General features: G+C 44.2%; 1 protein-coding gene across 1 annotated transcript in view; it reads left to right on the top strand.

Moving 5' to 3' along the window:
• LOC115105337 (glutamate receptor 4) overlaps positions 1 to 17,843 on the top strand; it is a 172,391-nt gene that overhangs the window by 78,682 nt on the left and 75,866 nt on the right. Inside the window, 1 exon segment of the mRNA XM_029627267.2 lies at positions 9,592 to 9,831. Within this exon segment, the coding sequence (XP_029483127.2) occupies positions 9,592 to 9,831 (240 nt within the window).

Here is a 17,843-nt window from a genome sequence, read left to right on the forward strand (position 1 = left end):
GAAATTACCTGTACTCCAGGACATCTACACCACCCGATGTCACAGGAAGACCAAAAAGATCATCAAGGACAACAACCACTGCTTGTTCACCCCGTTATCATCCAGAAGGTGAGGTAGCCACTTTAATAATAAAAAATTGGATGTAATAAATGTGTCACTAGTCACTTTAAACAATGCCACTTTATATAATGTTTACATACCCTACGTTACTCATCTCATATGTATATACTGTACTCTATACCATCTACTGCATCTTGCCTATGCCGTTCAGCCATCGCTCATCCATATATTTATATGTACATATTCTTATTCATTCCTTTACACTTGTGAGTATAAGGTAGTTGTTGTGAAATTGTTAGATGATTGTTAGATATTACTGCATGGTCGGAACTAGAAGCACAAGCATTTCACTACACTCGCATTAACATCTGTTAAGCATGTGTATGTGACCAATAAAATTTGATTCGATTTTGATTTGATTATCCCTCACAGGAATGCAGAGATCGACATCCACCTAAAGGCATATCCCTCATCTCGCTCCATAGCCAATGTGGGTTGTGTCCCAATTGGCACCCTATTGCCTTTGGCTCGCTACGTTTGACCAGAGAATAGGGTGCCATTTGGGACGCACACATGGAGTTCTGCTATAATGATACGATGGTGGCTGTGTGTGTGTTGTGTGAGATGTTGTTGATATTGTAGCTCGTCTTTTTTTTATTGGAAATAACAGCAGGCTGCTCATTAGTGGTTCTGTTCATTTCTGGGGGAGAGAGAGGGAGAGAAAGAGAGAGAGAGAGCTGGAGAGGGAGAAACAGAGAGTGAGATGGAGGAAAAGGGAGAGAGACCGGACAACTGGACAGTCTGAGCCCTGTGTTAGTCAGCAACAACATGTTTGTCACTGCAGCTTAGACATAACCACAGACATTTAACTGTAGAGAGAGGGGGGAAAGACAGAGAAAGAGGGGGAGCGAGAGAGAGCGGGGGACAGAGAGAATGAAAGAATAGACAGAGACAGCGTGATGAATGATGTACAGTATTTATGTTTGCAAAGTGCTAATCTCTGCTTATAAGGGCACAAGACGAGACCCAAATGCAGACACAGGAGGCAGATGGTAGAGCTCCTATATTTATTATGACAAAGGAAGTAGGCAAAGGCAGGTCGGGGACAGGCGAGAGTTCATAAACCAGGTCAGAGTTCAAACAGTACCAGACATTAGGCAGTCTCAAGGTCAGGCCGGGCAGGGGTCAGAAACCAGATAGTCAGAACAGGCAGAATGGTCAGGCAGGCGGGTTCGGAGTCAGTACAGGCAAGGGTCGAAACCAGGAGGACTAGAAACAAACAGAGACTGGGAAAGAAAGGAGCAAGGAAAACTGCTGGTTGACTTGGCAAACAAGACAAACTGGCACAGGGATATATACACTGGGGAGAGACAGGAAACACAGGGATATATACACTGGGGAGAGACAGGAAACACAGGGATATATACACTGGGGAGAGACAGGAAACACAGGGATATATACACTGGGGAGAGACAGGAAACACAGGGATATGTACACTGGGGAGAGACAGGAAACACAGGGATATATACACTGGGGAGAGACAGGAAACACAGGGATATGTACACTGGGGAGAGACAGGAAACACAGGGATATGTACACTGGGGAGAGACAGGAAACACAGGGATATATACACTGGGGAGAGACAGGAAACACAGGGATATGTACACTGGGGAGAGACAGGAAACACAGGGATATATACACTGGGGAGAGACAGGAAACACAGGGATATATACACTGGGGAGAGACAGGAAACACAGGGATATGTACACTGGGGAGAGACAGGAAACACAGGGATATATACACTGGGGATAATAAGCAACACCTGGAGGGGGTGGAAACAGTCACAAGGACAGGTGAACCAGATCAGGGTGTGACACTGCTGGACATGTGGCCACGAATTGGACTGTTTTTTTCTTTCCTTCTTCATGCATTTCAGCCAATCAGTTGTGTTGGGACAAGGTAGGAGTGGTATACAGAAGATAGCCCTATTTGGTAAAAGACCAAGTCCATATTATGGCAAGAACAGCTCAAATAAACAAACAGAAATGACAGTCCATCATAACTTTAAGACATGAAGTTCAGTCAATATGCCAAGAACTTTGAAAGTTTCTTCAAGTGCAGTCGCAAAAACCATCAAGCGCTATGATGAAACTGGCTCTAATGAGGACCTCCACAGGAAAGGAAGACCCAGAGTTACCTCTGCTGCAGAGGATAGGTTCATTACAGTTAACTGCACCTCAGATTGCAGCCGAAATAACTGCTTCACAGAGTTCAAGGAACAGACAGATCTCAACATCAACTGTTCAGAGGAGACTGTGTGAATCAGGCCTCCACGGTCGAATTGCTGCAAAGAAACCACTACTAAAGGACACCAATAAGAAAATGAAATTGCTTGGGCCAAGAAACACAAGCAATGGACATTTAGACAGGTGGAAATCTGTCCTTTGTTCTGAAGAGTCGAAATTTGATATTTTTGGTTCCAACCGCCGTGTCTTTGTGAGATGCAGAGTAGGTGAACGGATGATCACCGTATGTGGTTCCCACCATGAAGCATGGAGGAGGAGGTGTGATGGTGAGGCGGGTGCTTTCCTGGTGACACTGTCAGTGATTTATTTTGATTTGAAGGCACACCTAACCAGCATTGCTACCACTATAAGGGCACAGGGCGAGTCCCAGATGCAGATGGTTTGAGTCGCTGATATTTATTATAATCCAACGGGCAGGCAAGAGAATGGTCGTGGACAGGCAAAAAATCATAAGGTCAGAGTTCAGGAGGTACAGAGTGGCAGGCAGGCTCGAGGTCAGGGCAGGCAGTATGGTCAGGCAGGCGGGTTCAGAGTCAAGGCAGGCAAGGGTCAAAACCGGGAGGACTAGCAAAAGAGATAAGAAAAGGCAGGAGCACAGAAACACACGCTGGTTGACTTGACAAGATGAGACGAACTGCCAACAGACAAACAGGGAACACCGGAATAAATACCCAGGGACTAATGGGAAAAACCAGTGACACCTGGAGGTGGATGGAGACATTCACAAAGACAGGTGAAACAGATCAGTGTGTGACAACCACAGCATTCTGCAGCGATACGCCATCCCATCTGGTTTGCGCTTAGTGGGACTATCATTTGTTTTTCAACAGGACAATGCACACCTCCAGGCTGTGTAAGGGCTATTTGACCAAGAAGGAGAGTGATGGAATGCTGCATCAGATGACCTGGCCTCCACAATCACCCGAACTCAACCCAAGTGAGATGGTTTGGGATGAGTTGGACGGCAGAGTGAAGGAAAAGCAGCCAACAAGTGCTCAGCATATGTAGGAACTCCTTCAAGACTGTTGGAAAAACATTCCAGGCGAAGCTGGTTGAGAGAATGACAAAAGTGTGCAAAGCTGTCATCAAGGCAAATGGTGGTTACTTTGAAGAATCTAAAATAAAAATATATTTTGATTTGTTTAACACTTTTTTGTTTACTACATGATTCCATATGTGTTATTTCACAGTTTTGATGTCTTTATTATTATTCCACAATGTAGAAAATAGTACAAATAAAGAAAAACCCTTGAATGAGTCTGTGTCCAAACTTTTGACTGGTACTGTATGTGGCGTTTAGGTGTGTTTACCCTCCACTGGACGCAACACACAATGTTACATGATGAGTGTTAGGCTACAAATTGATGCAACGTAACACAGTGCGCTGGCACAGTGTATGTTGGTGCTCAATTTCTCCTACATGACTGGGACATGAAAGCCTTGATGGGGTGCAAATCACTCTCTGCTTCAGGAGAGATGGAGAATGAGAGTTACATAGAGTTGCGAGGCAGTAGTGGTTGGTTTTAGCGTGTTCGCTTCTAGCGTGTTGACACATCTACACGTCGTTGTCTAGCGGTTTGTAGAACAAATGGAGGAAGAAACTCAAAAGGCATCAAAGCCGGGGTTTTCTCTCTCTGCTCTTTCTATCTCACTTTCTTCCTGTCCCTCTCTCCCTCTCCTCTACTTCTTCTTCAGCCCTAGGTGTTCACAAGCTGCAAGGAGAGGGACTCCCAACAACACTGGAACACTACGAAAAAAATAAGGCTGTCAAACCCAGCGTAGCAACAATAAAACAACCACACAAAAAAACATGTTTATCTGTTCCCTTTATAATGGAACAGTTCAAACGCTTTGAACACACTTTTTACCCATGTGCCAGTCTTTCATTTAGGCACTCGTCGTGCACGAAGACGTCAGCATAACCGTTCATTATGGTGTGTTTTTTAAGCACACACGAACACACACACACCACAAGGCACAAGCAGTTATAGCATCAGGGCTCGAGACACCAAGCCGCCTTAAGCAGAAACTGCAGTGTGTATATGTAAAGACTTATAACACATAGCTTTTTATATTACAGCCGGTGTGCTTGTCTCCTACAGGTCATATCTTATCACAATACCCACTGGTTTATTAGCAGATTTATTTATTTATTTATTTATTTCACCTTTATTTAACCAGGTAAGCAAGTTGAGAACAAGTTCTCATTTACAATTGCGACCTGGCCAAGATAAAGCAAAGCAGTTCGACACATACAACGACACAGAGTTACACATGGAGTAAAACAAACATACAGTCAATAATACAGCAAAAAAAACAAAACAAAAAAAACAAGTCTATATACAATGTGAGCAAATTAGGTGAGAAGGGAGGTAAAGGCAAAAAAGGCCATGGTGGCAAAGTAAATACAATATAGCAAGTAAAACACTGGAATGGTAGTTTTGCAATGGAAGAATGTGCAAAGTAGAAATAAAAATAATGGGGTGCAAAGGAGCAAAATAAATAAATAAATTAAATACAGTTGGGAAAGAGGTAGTTGTTTGGGCTAAATTATAGGTGGGCTATGTACAGGTGCAGTAATCTGTAAGATGCTCTGACAGTTGGTGCTTAAAGCTAGTGAGGGAGATAAGTGTTTCCAATTTAAGAGATTTTTGTAGTTCGTTCCAGTCATTGGCAGCAGAGAACTGGAAGGAGAGGCGGCCAAAGAAAGAATTGGTTTTGGGGGTGACTAGAGAGATATACCTGCTGGAGCGTGTGCTACAGGTGGGAGATGCTATGGTGACCAGCGAGCTGAGATAAGGGGGACTTTACCTAGCAGGGTCTTGTAGATGACATGGAGCCAGTGGGTTTGGCGACGAGTATGAAGCGAGGGCCAGCCAACGAGAGCGTACAGGTCGCAATGGTGGGTAGTATATGGGGCTTTGGTGACAAAACGGATAGCACTGTGATAGACTGCATCCAATTTGTTGAGTAGGGTATTGGAGGCTATTTTGTAAATGACATCGCCAAAGTCGAGGATTGGTAGGATGGTCAATTTTACAAGGGTATGTTTGGCAGCATGAGTGAAGGATGCTTTGTGGCGAAATAGGAAGCCAATTCTAGATTTAACTTTGGATTGGAGATGTTTGATATGGGTCTGGAAGGAGAGTTTACAGTCTAACCAGACACCTAAGTATTTGTAGTTGTCCACGTATTCTAAGTCAGAGCCGTCCAGAGTAGTGATGTTGGACAGGCGGGTAGGTGCAGGTAGCGATCGGTTGAAGAGCATGCATTTAGTTTTACTTGTATTTAAGAGCAATTGGAGGCCACGGAAGGAGAGTTGTATGGCATTGAAGCTTGCCTGGAGGGTTGTTAACACAGTGTCCAAAGAAGGGCTGGAAGTATACAGAATGGTGTCGTCTGCGTAGAGGTGGATCAGAGACTCACCAGCAGCAAGAGCGACCTCATTGATGTATACAGAGAAGAGAGTCGGTCCAAGAATTGAACCCTGTGGCACCCCCATAGAGACTGCCAGAGGTCCGGACAGCAGACCCTCCGATTTGACACACTGAACTCTATCAGAGAAGTAGTTGGTGAACCAGGCGAGGCAATCATTTGAGAAACCAAGGCTGTCGAGTCTGCCGATGAGGATGTGGTGGTTGACAGAGTCGAAAGCCTTGGCCAGATCAATGAATACGGCTGCACAGTAATGTTTCTTATCGATGGCGGTTAAGATATCGTTTAGGACCTTGAGCGTGGCTGAGGTGCACCCATGACCAGCTCTGAAACCAGATTGCATAGCAGAGAAGGTATGGTGAGATTCGAAATGGTCGGTAATCTGTTTGTTGACTTGGCTTTCAAGACCTTGGAAAGGCATGGTAGGATAGATATAGGTCTGTAGCAGTTTGGGTCAAGAGTGTCCCCCTTTGAAGAGGGGGATGACCGCAGCTGCTTTCCAATCTTTGGGAATCTCAGATGACACGAAAGAGAGGTTGAACAGGCTAGTAATAGGGGTGGCAACAATTTCGGCAGATAATTTTAGAAAGAAAGGGTCCAGATTGTCTAGCCCGGCTGATTTGTAGGGGTCCAGATTTTTCAGCTCTTTCAGAACTTCAGCTGAATGGATTTGGGAGAAGGAGAAATGGGGAAGGCTTGGGCGAGTTGCTGTTGGGGGTGCAGTGCTGTTGACCGGGGTAGGAGTTGCCAGGTGGAAAGCATGGCCAGCCGTAGAAAAATGCTTATTGAAATTCTCAATTATGGTGGATTTATCAGTGGTGACAGTGTTTCCTATCTTCAGTGCAGTGGGCAGCTGGGAGGAGGTGTTCTTATTCTCCATGGACTTTACAGTGTCCCAGAACTTTTTAGAGTTAATGTTGCAGGAAGCAAATTTCTGCTTGAAAAAGCTAGCCTTGGCTTTTCTAACTGCCTGTGTATAACGGTTTCTAGCTTCCTGAACAGCTGCATATCACGGGGCTGTTCGATGCTAATGCAGAACGCCATAGGATGTTTTTGTGTTGGTTAAGGGCAGTCAGGTCTGGGGAGAACCAAGGGATATATCTGTTCCTGGTTCTAATTTTCTTGAATGGGGCATGTTTATTTAAGATTGTTAGGAAGGCATTTTTAAAAAATATCCAGGCATCCTCTACTGACGGGATGAGATCAATATCCTTTCAGGACACCCCGGCCAGGTCGATTAGAAAGGCCTGCTCGCTGAAGTGTTTCAGGGAGCGTTTTACAGTGATGAGTGGAGGTCGTTTGACCGCTGACCCATTACGGATGCAGGCAATGAGGCAGTGATCGCTGAGATCTTGGTTGAAGACAGCAGAGGTGTATTTAGAGGGGAAGTTGGTTAGGATGATATCTATGAGGGTACCCGTGTTTAAGGCTTTGGGGGGGGTACCTGGTAGGTTCATTGATAATTTGTGTGAGATTGAGGGCATCAAGTTTAGATTGTAGGATGGCTGGGGTGTTAAGCATGTTCCAGTTTAGGTCGCCTAGCAGCACGAGCTCTGAAGATAGATGGGGGGCAATCAGTTCACATATGGTGTCCAGAGCACAGCTGGGGGCAGAGGGTGGTCTATAGCAGGCGGCAACGGTGAGAGACTTGTTTTTAGAGAGGTGGATTTTTAAAAGAAGAAGTTCAAATTGTTTGGGTACAGACCTGGATAGTAGGACAGAACTCTGCAGGCTATCTTTGCAGTAGATTGCAACACCGCCCCCTTTGGCAGTTCTATCTTGTCTGAAAATGTTGTAGTTTGGAATTAAAATTTCTGAATTTTTGGTGGTCTTCCTAAGCCAGGATTCAAACACAGCTAGAACATCCGGGTTGGCAGAGTGTGCTAAAGCAGTGAAAAAAACAAACTTAGGGAGGAGGCTTCTAATGTTAACATGCATGAAACCAAGGCTATTACGGTTACAGAAGTCATCAAAAGAGAGCGCCTGGGGAATAGGAGTGGAGCTAGGCACTGCAGGGCCTGGATTCACCTCTACATCGCCAGAGGAACATAGGAGGAGAAGAATAAGGGTACGGCTAAAAGCAATAAGAATTGGTCGTCTAGAACGTCTGGAACAGAGAGTAAAAGGAGGTTTCTGGGGGCGATAAAATAGCATCAAGGTATAATGTACAGACAAAGGTATGGTAGGATGTGAATACAGTGGAGGTAAACCTAGGTATTGAGTGATGAAGAGAGAGATATTGTCTCTAGAAACATCATTGAAACCAGGAGATGTCATTGCATGTGTGGGTGGTGGAACTAATAAGTTGGATAAGGTATAGTGAGCAGGACTAGAGGCTCTACAGTGAAATAAGCCAATAAACACTAACCAGAACAGCAATGGACAAGACATATTGACATTAAGGAGAGGCATCCTTAGTCGAGTGATCAAAAGGGTCCAGGGAGTGGAGAGGTTGGTTTGGGGGTCACGGCGATTTAGACAGCTAGCCAGGACATCGGTAGCAAGCTAGCATAGGATGGAGGTCTGTTGTTAGCCACCTCTTGCGTTCCGTCAGTAGATTAGTGGAGTTCCGTGTTGTAGAGGGGATTAGTCCAAATCACACAACAACAAAAAATAAAAACAATAGATATAGTTATAGAGGCCCAAGAAGAAACATAATAATAATAAAAATAAATAAATTGTCCGATTGTCTATTCTGAGAGCATCCGGTAAGACAGCTAACGGTTAGCAGGCCGCAGATGGGCATTCAGGTAACGTCGCGACGGAGGAGCCAGCCGGATCTCCTTCGGGTAGATAACGTCGGCAGTCCAGTTGTGAAGGCCCGGAGGGGCTCCGTGTAGGCAGTAAAACGGGTCCGGATAGGGGACTGCAGCCCAGGAGTGATTGACGGAGCTCAGGAGTGGTTGACGGAGCTGGCTAGCTCCGGAGTAATTGATGTTTGCTCCGGAATCGACGAAAGCAGATAGACACACGGATAGCAGCCAGCTAGCTGTGAGATCCGGGAGTGAATGTCCAGAGAGCAGTTGAAATCCAGGGACATGGAGAGAAAAAATCGGTCCGGTATGTTCCGTTCCGAGCCGCGCTGCGCCGTACAAAACTGGCGATAGATTTTCGAGTTAAAGGATAGCTGATGACCACAAACCGTGGTTAGCTGAATACGAACGAGTTGCCAGTAAAGAAGCTAACTAGCTTCTGATTAGCTTCTGGCTAGCTCCTGGCTAGCTTCTGGCTAGCTTCTTGGAGTTTCTGGCTAGCTTCTGGCTAGCTTCTTGGAGGATTGCAGATTTGATTGCAGATTTGTGGTAAATAATACGTATTATATGTATGTGTGTCATCGTATCTCAGATAGAGAGAGAGAGGTAACGAAAGGAGGTAGAGAGACTCATTAAGCTAGAAATCATGTTTTAAGATGGACATTTGATATTTTGTGGATGTTTTGGGTAGTTGTTATTCCATAGGCAACAAAGGGCTTCTCTTGTAGGGATTTGAATGGGTTGCTGAACTATCTGTAATGTCTCTCTCTCTCTACCACTGTCTGCTTTCTGTACTCGCCGTCTATTCTTACATGCACCATTTCTCCCTTTAAGAGATTCAAATGTTTAGTAAACTAATTTAGTAACTAACTTATTTCTCTTTCTCTTTCTCTCTCTCTTCCCCCCTTCCATACCTCCTCCACAGTCTGCTCGTAGTACTCATTTCTCCCTTTAAGAGATTCAAATGTTTAGTAAACTCATTTAGTAACTAACTTCTCTCTCTCTCTCTCTTCCCCCCTTCCATACCTCCTCCACAGTCTGCTCGCAGTACTCGCGGGGCGTATTCGCCATCTTTGGCCTGTACGACAAGCGCTCGGTGCACACGCTGACGTCGTTCTGCGGGGCGCTGCACATCTCCCTCATCACGCCCAGCTTCCCCATCGAGGGAGAGAGCCAGTTCACGCTGCAGCTTCGGCCCTCCATCCGCGGAGCGCTGCTCTCGCTACTCGATCACTACGACTGGAACAAGTTTGTCTTCCTCTACGATACGGACCGGGGTAAGTACTTATATTTGTGTGTGTTGATCTGTATGATGACGTTGACCTTTTTTTTCTTGAAAGTTTTTTTTACCCCCTTTTTCTCCCCAATTTCGTGGTATCCAATTATTAGTAGTTACTATCTTGTCTCATCGCTACAACTCCCGTACGGCTCGGGAGAGACAAAAGGTCGAAAATCTTGCATCCTCCGAAACACAACCCAACCAAGCGCGCATCCAACCCGGAAGCCAGCCGCACCAATGTGTCGGAGGAAACACTGTGCACCTGGTGACCTTGGTTAGCGTGCACTGCGCCCGGACCGCCACAGGAGTCGCTGGTGCGCGATGAGACAAGGATATCCCTACCGGCCAAGCCCTCCCTAACCCGGACGATGCTAGGCCAATTGTGTGTCGCCCCACGGACCTCCCAGTCTTGGCTGGCTGCGACAGAGCCTGGGCGCGAACCCAGAGTCTCTGGTGGCACAGCTGGCGCTGCGATGCAGGCCCCTGACGTGTACCTTTTTAAGTCTTAATGCAATCAGGAAGTTGCTCCACTGTGTATGATTACATCATACTACTGAATTGACCTTTTAGTTTGTCACTGACAGTGGTAAGTCATTGCAATGATACTTAATAATTTATTGGATTTATACACTGATTGTACAAAACCATACAAACACTGCTCTTTTCACCGTCATGGTAAATAAGAATTTGTTCTTAACTGACTTACCAAGTTAAATAAAAAATATATAAAAATATAAAAAATATATAAATTCCCCGACAAAGACTGACCAATTGAATCCAGGTGAAAGCTATGATCCCTTACTGATGTCACCTGTTAAATCCACTTCAATCAGTGTAGATGAAGGGGAGGAGACAGGTTAAAGAAGGAATTTTAAGCCTTAAGACAATTGAGACATGAATTGTGTATGTGTGTCATTCAGAATGGGCAAGACAAAAGATTTAAGTGACTTTTAAGTTTGTCAAGAACTGCAACCCTGCTGGGTTTTTCATGCTCAACAGTTTCCTGCGTGTATCAAGAATGGTCCACCGCCCAAAGGACATCCAGCCAACTTGACACAACTGAAGCACTGGGGTCAACATGGGCCAGCATCCCTGTGGAACGCTTTCAACACCTTGTAGAGTCCTGATGAATTGAGGCTGTTCTGGGGGGGGTGCAACTCAATATCAGGAAGTTCTTTCCTAATGGTTTGTACACTCAATGTATAGCGCTTCAAAGCGTTTCCAGTACCTCAAAGTGCTATACATAGTAAATGGAGAGATGGAAATTATATTTAAAGGTCACAGGTGTATGTTGATGTCGTAACCGTGGGGGGAGGCACATTAAAATTGACTTGCGGGAAGGATTTGCCAAGGGCACCGGTTGTTGCAGGTCTCTGTCCCATAGGCACTTGTAAATCGGAAAAGAGTGAATAGGTGCAATTCAGAGGCCATGGTAAAGTCACAACCATATTAATTATAGCGGTCCAATTCTTTCAGATTCTCACGCCGTAAAGGGCCATTGGAAGGAGAAATGGAGGCTGTGCTTATATTGATTAGAAGGGAGTTATAATAGACTTAGAGATTTAGAGTGAATAACAGCACTTATGTTGTCACATAGGAATGAGAGGCTAAGAGTCAGTGGATGAGGTGCCTTTGCTTACATTGGAGTCGTGGGTTTGAATCCCACTTCTGACACCATGGGTGTTTCTCAATATTCATACTACCGTACTCCACACTCTCCTGCACCGAGTAACATTCTCCGAAGATGTTTTCTTGAGTCCGTTCTTGTGAGGACAAGAGTATGGAGAGTGCATAAAACATTACATTTGAGAAGCACTCCCCCTACTGTATTACCTCCCATTCACTGAACTTTCTTCCAGCCAAGACAATGACAATAGAGACGAAACAAGATATACACAAAGCATATTGTTTAACTTCATAATTATCAGCTAGCTACATGTGAATCGTAATGGTCTAACTAGTTAAACGACCAAAGGACCTTAAACTAATGTTATGCCAGGTAGATGTCAATTTTTTGTGGGTAGCTAGCTACCACTTCTTAATGGCTAGCTAGCTAGCCAGTTGACCCTATTGCCTTACTATGGACATACCCATTCACTGAACCTTCTTCCAGCCAGGACAATGGCAAGAGACAAAACAAGATATGCACAAAGTTTTATTTCATAACTATCAGCTAGCTATATATGAATTGTAATATTCAAGCTAACCAGATAGTTTAAAAATGACCTAAAACTATGCAAGGTAGATGCCAATTCTTTGTGGGTAGTTAACTACTAATTATTTGTGGCTAGCTAGTTAGCTAACATTAGTAGTTAGCCAGTTCGCCTTATTGACTTACTATGGGCTTGCAATCTACACAGACTGCAGTGGGTATTGTAGGCTGGTAAACAGTAGTAGTTAGCCAGTTCGCCTTATTGACTTACTATGGGCTTGCAATCTACACAGACTGCAGTGGGTATTGTAGGCTGGTAAACATGCCAAAATGAACACACCATGTATTTATTAACGTTTTCAAGATGCAATATTGTAGTCAGGCAACATATAAGATGTGAATGGGCGACATTTCATTCCGAAGTCGGAGTTTATTTTCTCTTGCTTCAGCTCAAATAATGGTTTCAATAAAGTGAAACCAGTAGTGTCTTGTTTTACTTGGTTGCGTCATATTTCTGTCCATACTTTTTATTGAAGCTTGCGTCGATACATGCTTTGAAATGTGTACAAGCGGAGTACACATCCGTTTCGCATACTTTGATTTGGACTCCTGCTCCGACCCTCCCATGGCTCCAGATTGCGTGCTCGGAGTATGCATATTGCGTGCTCGTGCTCGTAGTATGCATATTGCGTGCTCGTAGTATGCATATTGAGAAACACCCCATGTTATGTTTGTTCCTTGATGAATTGACAAGCTGGGGGCATAGGTTTAGCTACTTTTACATTGGTGTGTAGCTATGCAAGGCATTCTAACAATCACTTTGTGCATGGTGCGTTGCATTATGGGAACGGTAGTCTTTATTGTTAACACATAACACAGTGACAAGTGCCACCTCTAAATGGGACTCCAGCCTGCTGCAGTAACTGTACAGTAGTAGTGTGTTAGGAGCTGGGGCCAAGACACAGCAAAGGCTTTGCTTTACAGGTCTTGGTGTAAGTGTGAGCATTCATATGTTTAGCTCCAAAGGTCATATATATTACAAAGATGTACACGATCTGCATTTAGTCATTAATAATGTGTCAGTGTAATGTGTATCTATGGCTCTTTGTATTCAGAACATCAACTACAGTCCTTAGAAATAGAATGTCTAGAATCAGAGATTATTGGTAATTATGGTCCAGACCCTGCATTGCCTACTCTGATCTATCTCAATGACCCCTGCTCTATGTGGAAACCCATACAGTGGAAGTGTGAATGGATGCTGTCCTAAAATAATGGCTGTCTGTGCTATCTGGTGGACGGGCATGTCTTGGGGCCAAAGGGGGCTACAGACCAAATCTACCAATCGATAGGCAAGTGCAGCGATGCCGGGTGCAGGGAGGTGTCCTGTCAGGGAAGTGGAATAGGGAACCAAGCTGGGGGGTAATGAAACAAAGGAAAGGATCTGTTCCAAATGGCACCATATTCCCTATTTAGTGCACTACTATTGACCAGAGCCTTGTTGGATGCAAATGGAGCCTGGCCAAAAGATGTGCACTATAAAGGGATTAGGGTGCCATTTGGAATGTGAAGCCCAAGTGAGAACCGGAGATAACGGGTATTCTCCATGGACGGCAGTGTCTTTCCAGGAAGCCGCTAGCGTCGCTGTAGTATTAATAGAAATGTGTTTTTTTCTCTCACTCTTACTCTCTCCCTCTCTGGGTAGAGGTACTGAGGTTCTTGTTCCACTATTGAGCAACGTCAGAACCAGGGTCCACAGCGCATCATTCTCTCTTGGTCTAGAGCAGCCTTTCTGAAAGTATGGGATTGCGACCCAAAGTGGGTTGCGGACTTGTTAATGGTGGGTCGCGACGTGTCAGAGTAAATGTCTAATTATTTCATGAATTACTGGAATTTATTTGGCCGCTGCGCTCTATGCTTAACAGCAATCTCTGCTCAGTTTGGCAGTTGTGTGAGGGGGAGATGCTCTGTGTGCTTCACGGTTTACCAGATCTTTTTTTCTGCAGTTTTCTTGAAGATCACTCCGCGACACACATGTAGTTCAAGCCATGAATTATAATGAAACGCGTATGCAGTGATGAGTTTCTCTCTCTTTTATACAAACTTATGAGGAGCACAATGTGGAAGTGCTTAGTAATGAGTCACCTAACGAACAAATTAATAAAACGACACGTCCTGACTAAACAGCCACAGCCTGATGGTTAACCCAGGGAGTTCATTCAGAACAGGGCAGAATGCTTCATGAAACAGTGCTTTGACAGTGGAAAGTGAGTCAGCTAGCAAGGCATTGTTGGCATTTTATAACAGGTGATGATAAGCAGAAATAAGGGAGTACTATCTCTCATAAAAGTAGACGTGAGTTTCACTTTCAAACAATCCCCTGGCCTCATTGTACACAGTTAATAGCTAACATTCGCCAAAGCAAGCTAGCTACTGATAGTGCAACCCTAGGAACAGTACAGCTGAATATGAAAAATGATCAGGCCTACTGTACATCTTACTGTAGACATTATTGTTGAAGACAAGTCTAGGTTGGAACTGTTGCTGTTAAAATACAATAATTTTTATTCTTAACTGGAATAAACTGAAGCGAGGCAGACACAGTTCTAGGTTGCTCATCTACAGCAGGAGGAAGTGATCTCCTGCCTAACTGAGAAAGCAGTAGATGTTCTGGCCCAGTTTGGCACCACATACCTATGCGAGTCAGGGTTCTCAACTCTGACATACTTAAAAAAATAAGTACAGAAACAGTTTCAAGGCTGAGCATCACCTCAGTGTTGTACTGTCAAAAACGGAGCCCAGAATAGACATGCTCTCATTAGGACTGTGTGGGGGTTTTCTGGTCTACATCTGTGTGATGTGATCAATCAGTTTATTTCAGTTCAGACTAAAAAAATCTGTAATGTATTTTAACAGCACCAAGGTTTTGTCGACCCATGCCCTGCCACCATACCAATTTGATTGCAATATTGGGACCATGGTTTTCTTTTCAATTTAAATGAAAGAGAACCTGTTATTTTTCTGTCAGCATTAAGTAACTGTCAACCTAGACTTTCTTTCAAACAATAATTTCTACAGTAAGATGTACTGTAGGCCTGATCATTTTTAATATGTACTGTTACTTAGGGTTGCACTATCAACAAACCTGTGTGTGTGTTCTGTTATTCATCTGTGTGATGTGATCAGACAGTTTATTACAGTTCAGTATGAAAAATATTTATTGTATTTTAACAGCTACAGTTCCAACCTAGACAGATATGTAAGAGTGTTTTTAATGTGGAAAATAAACATGAATATATATTTATATGGATATTTAATTTAATTATTATTTTTTGTCTATATTGCATTTGTTTTAGGCATAAGGGCAATGAAATGTATAGATATATATGTGTGTATGTATGTATAGTTGCATATTTTCCTAAGCTTGGGTCCCAGGAAAACACAGAATTTCTCATTTGGGTCCCAGGCTGAAAAAGGTTAAGAACCCCTGTGTCTAGAGCTCTCTCTCTCTCTCTTTCCATCCCATTCTTTCTCACTCACTTTCTTACAATGTCTATCTCCCCCCCCCCATTCTCCACTTTCTTTCTTTCTTTCTCTTGCCCTCTCTCTCTCTCTCTCTCTCCCCTCGCTCTCTCCTCTCTTTCTCTCCCTTCTTTCTCCCCCCCTCTCTCTCTCTCTCCTTCCTCTCTCTCTCCTTCCCCCCTCTTTCTCTCTCCTTCTCTTACAACTATCAATAATGGCTCACCTATTATCAGATGTGTTTCAACCCAGAAGGGCTGTAGCTATACTTTACCACATACCTTATATCAGTTGAACATGATGAAAATAGCCCTTAAAAACATCTTCAGTTCTCTCTCTCTCTCTCTCTCTCTCTCTCTCTCTCTCTCTCTCTCTCTCTCTCTCTCTCTCTCTCTCTCTCTCTCTCTCTCTCTCTCTCTCTCTCTCTCTCTCTTCCTCTGTGTCTCGTTGTCTCGGAGGACTGGGCAGAGGTACTGAGGTTCCTATTCCACTAATGAGCAACGCCAGAACCAAGAAATGCACCGCATCCTTCTCTCTTGGTCTAGATGTCTTTCTTTCTCGCTTGCTCTCTCGCTCGCTCTCTCGCTCTCTCACTCTCTCGCTCTCTCACTCTCTCTCTCTAAACTATCAATAATGGCTCACCCTGTTCTCAGATGTGTTTCAACCCAGAAGGGCTGTAGCTACAGTATACAGCGTACCTCATATCAGTTGAACATGACGCAAATAGCCTTTAATAACATCTTCAGTTCAAACAGTCAATACATATTCCCAAAGCATACAGTATGTACATAAGCTTCCAAACCCATAACATAATTTTCTGGAATTTTCCAAGCTGTTTAAAGGCACAGTCAACTTAGTGTATGTAAACTTCTGACCCACTGGAATAGTGAATTATAAGTGATATAATCTGTCTGTAAACAATTGTTGGAAAAATGACTTGTGTCATGCACAAAGTAGATGTCCTAACAGATTTGCCAAAACTATAGTTTGTTTACAAGAAATTTGTGGAGTGGTTGAAAAACGAGTTTTAATGACTCCAACATAAGTGTATGTAAACTTCTGACTTCAACTATATGTAAACATTATTAAAGTGGCATTATACTACTCCTGCTATTGCTGTTTCTACTGTTTCTGTCACAATGCCAGGTGCTCTACTGAAGGCCTCAACATGGACAGTTGTAGCACAGTGAGAAAAGGCAGTGGCTTCACCACATGCATCGATGTCTGTACTGTACTGACACTGCAGCTGTCAAGCCGACCAGCGTGGAGTATCCCGCACCCTCGTAGACCCCGTCAAACCATTTCAGAGGAATGAATTTTCCTCGTGCATTTCTTCCTTTCAATTTTCTGCGTCACTTTCATCACTGTGGACAAAGCTGGTTAAAATTACATCATTCCAACCACCTTACCAGAACTGCCCATTGAGATGACAATAATAACTGTTATCCACCTTCCTATCTATGACCCGGTAAGGTTTGGAATATCTTGCTCTAGACTTCTCCTGTACCAGCATCTCTCTCTCTCTCTGTCTTTCTATGTCTCTCTCTCTCTCTCTCTCTCTCTCTCTCTCTCTCTCTCTCTCTCTCTCTCTCTCTCTCTCTCTCTCCTTCCCTCCCTCCCTGTCTCTCTCCCTGTGTCTGTCTAACTTTCTCCAATAGACAGATGTGTACCAAACAGCGGGGTCTCCAAGTCAGGATGAAGGACTCGGTTTAAAAAGGTTAGGTCTCTCAGGAGTATTGTGCTCTCTCTCTCTACCCGGACTACATTCGGACCCTCTCCATCACTCTCCATCTCCCTATAGTTTACTGCAGTAGACCAGCGCTCATTGAAAGTCATTCATTTCATATAACCACTGCCTCCTAGTGGCAGTGAATGGCAGTGTGCAACGAGAAGCAGGAGAAGGAAATGGGGGAGGGGAGGCTGTACTCTGTGCTGTTCTGTGGTGCAGTCAGGCAGCTACTGCGATGACGCTGATTGCGGTTAGCTGCTGCTCTACACACAGCCCCGGGCTACAGATTCATCAGTTGGTAATCAGTGGCAGGAAGGCAGAAAACAAGGTGTGTAGAAAGGCAGGCAGGCAGGCGGATAGAAAGGTGGGCGGACAAGGAGGAAGGAAGGCCTTAGCGCTCGTCTCTGGTTGGTGGGGCTGGTATAAGGGGACTGAGGCATGTGATTGCAAATAGAACAATATAGGATTTTGTATCATTACATAGAAACAAATGATTGTTGCTGCAGTGGGCTGTTATGTGTCTGCCATAGGCCTCACTTTAAGGAGAGAGGGAGAGTCTGTGTGTGGGGAGGTCTTTGTGTGTGTGTGTGTGTGTGTGTGTGTGTGTGTG

Source organism: Oncorhynchus nerka, linkage group LG22 (assembly GCF_034236695.1).
Source record: "Oncorhynchus nerka isolate Pitt River linkage group LG22, Oner_Uvic_2.0, whole genome shotgun sequence".
NCBI classification, from domain to species: domain Eukaryota; kingdom Metazoa; phylum Chordata; class Actinopteri; order Salmoniformes; family Salmonidae; genus Oncorhynchus; species Oncorhynchus nerka.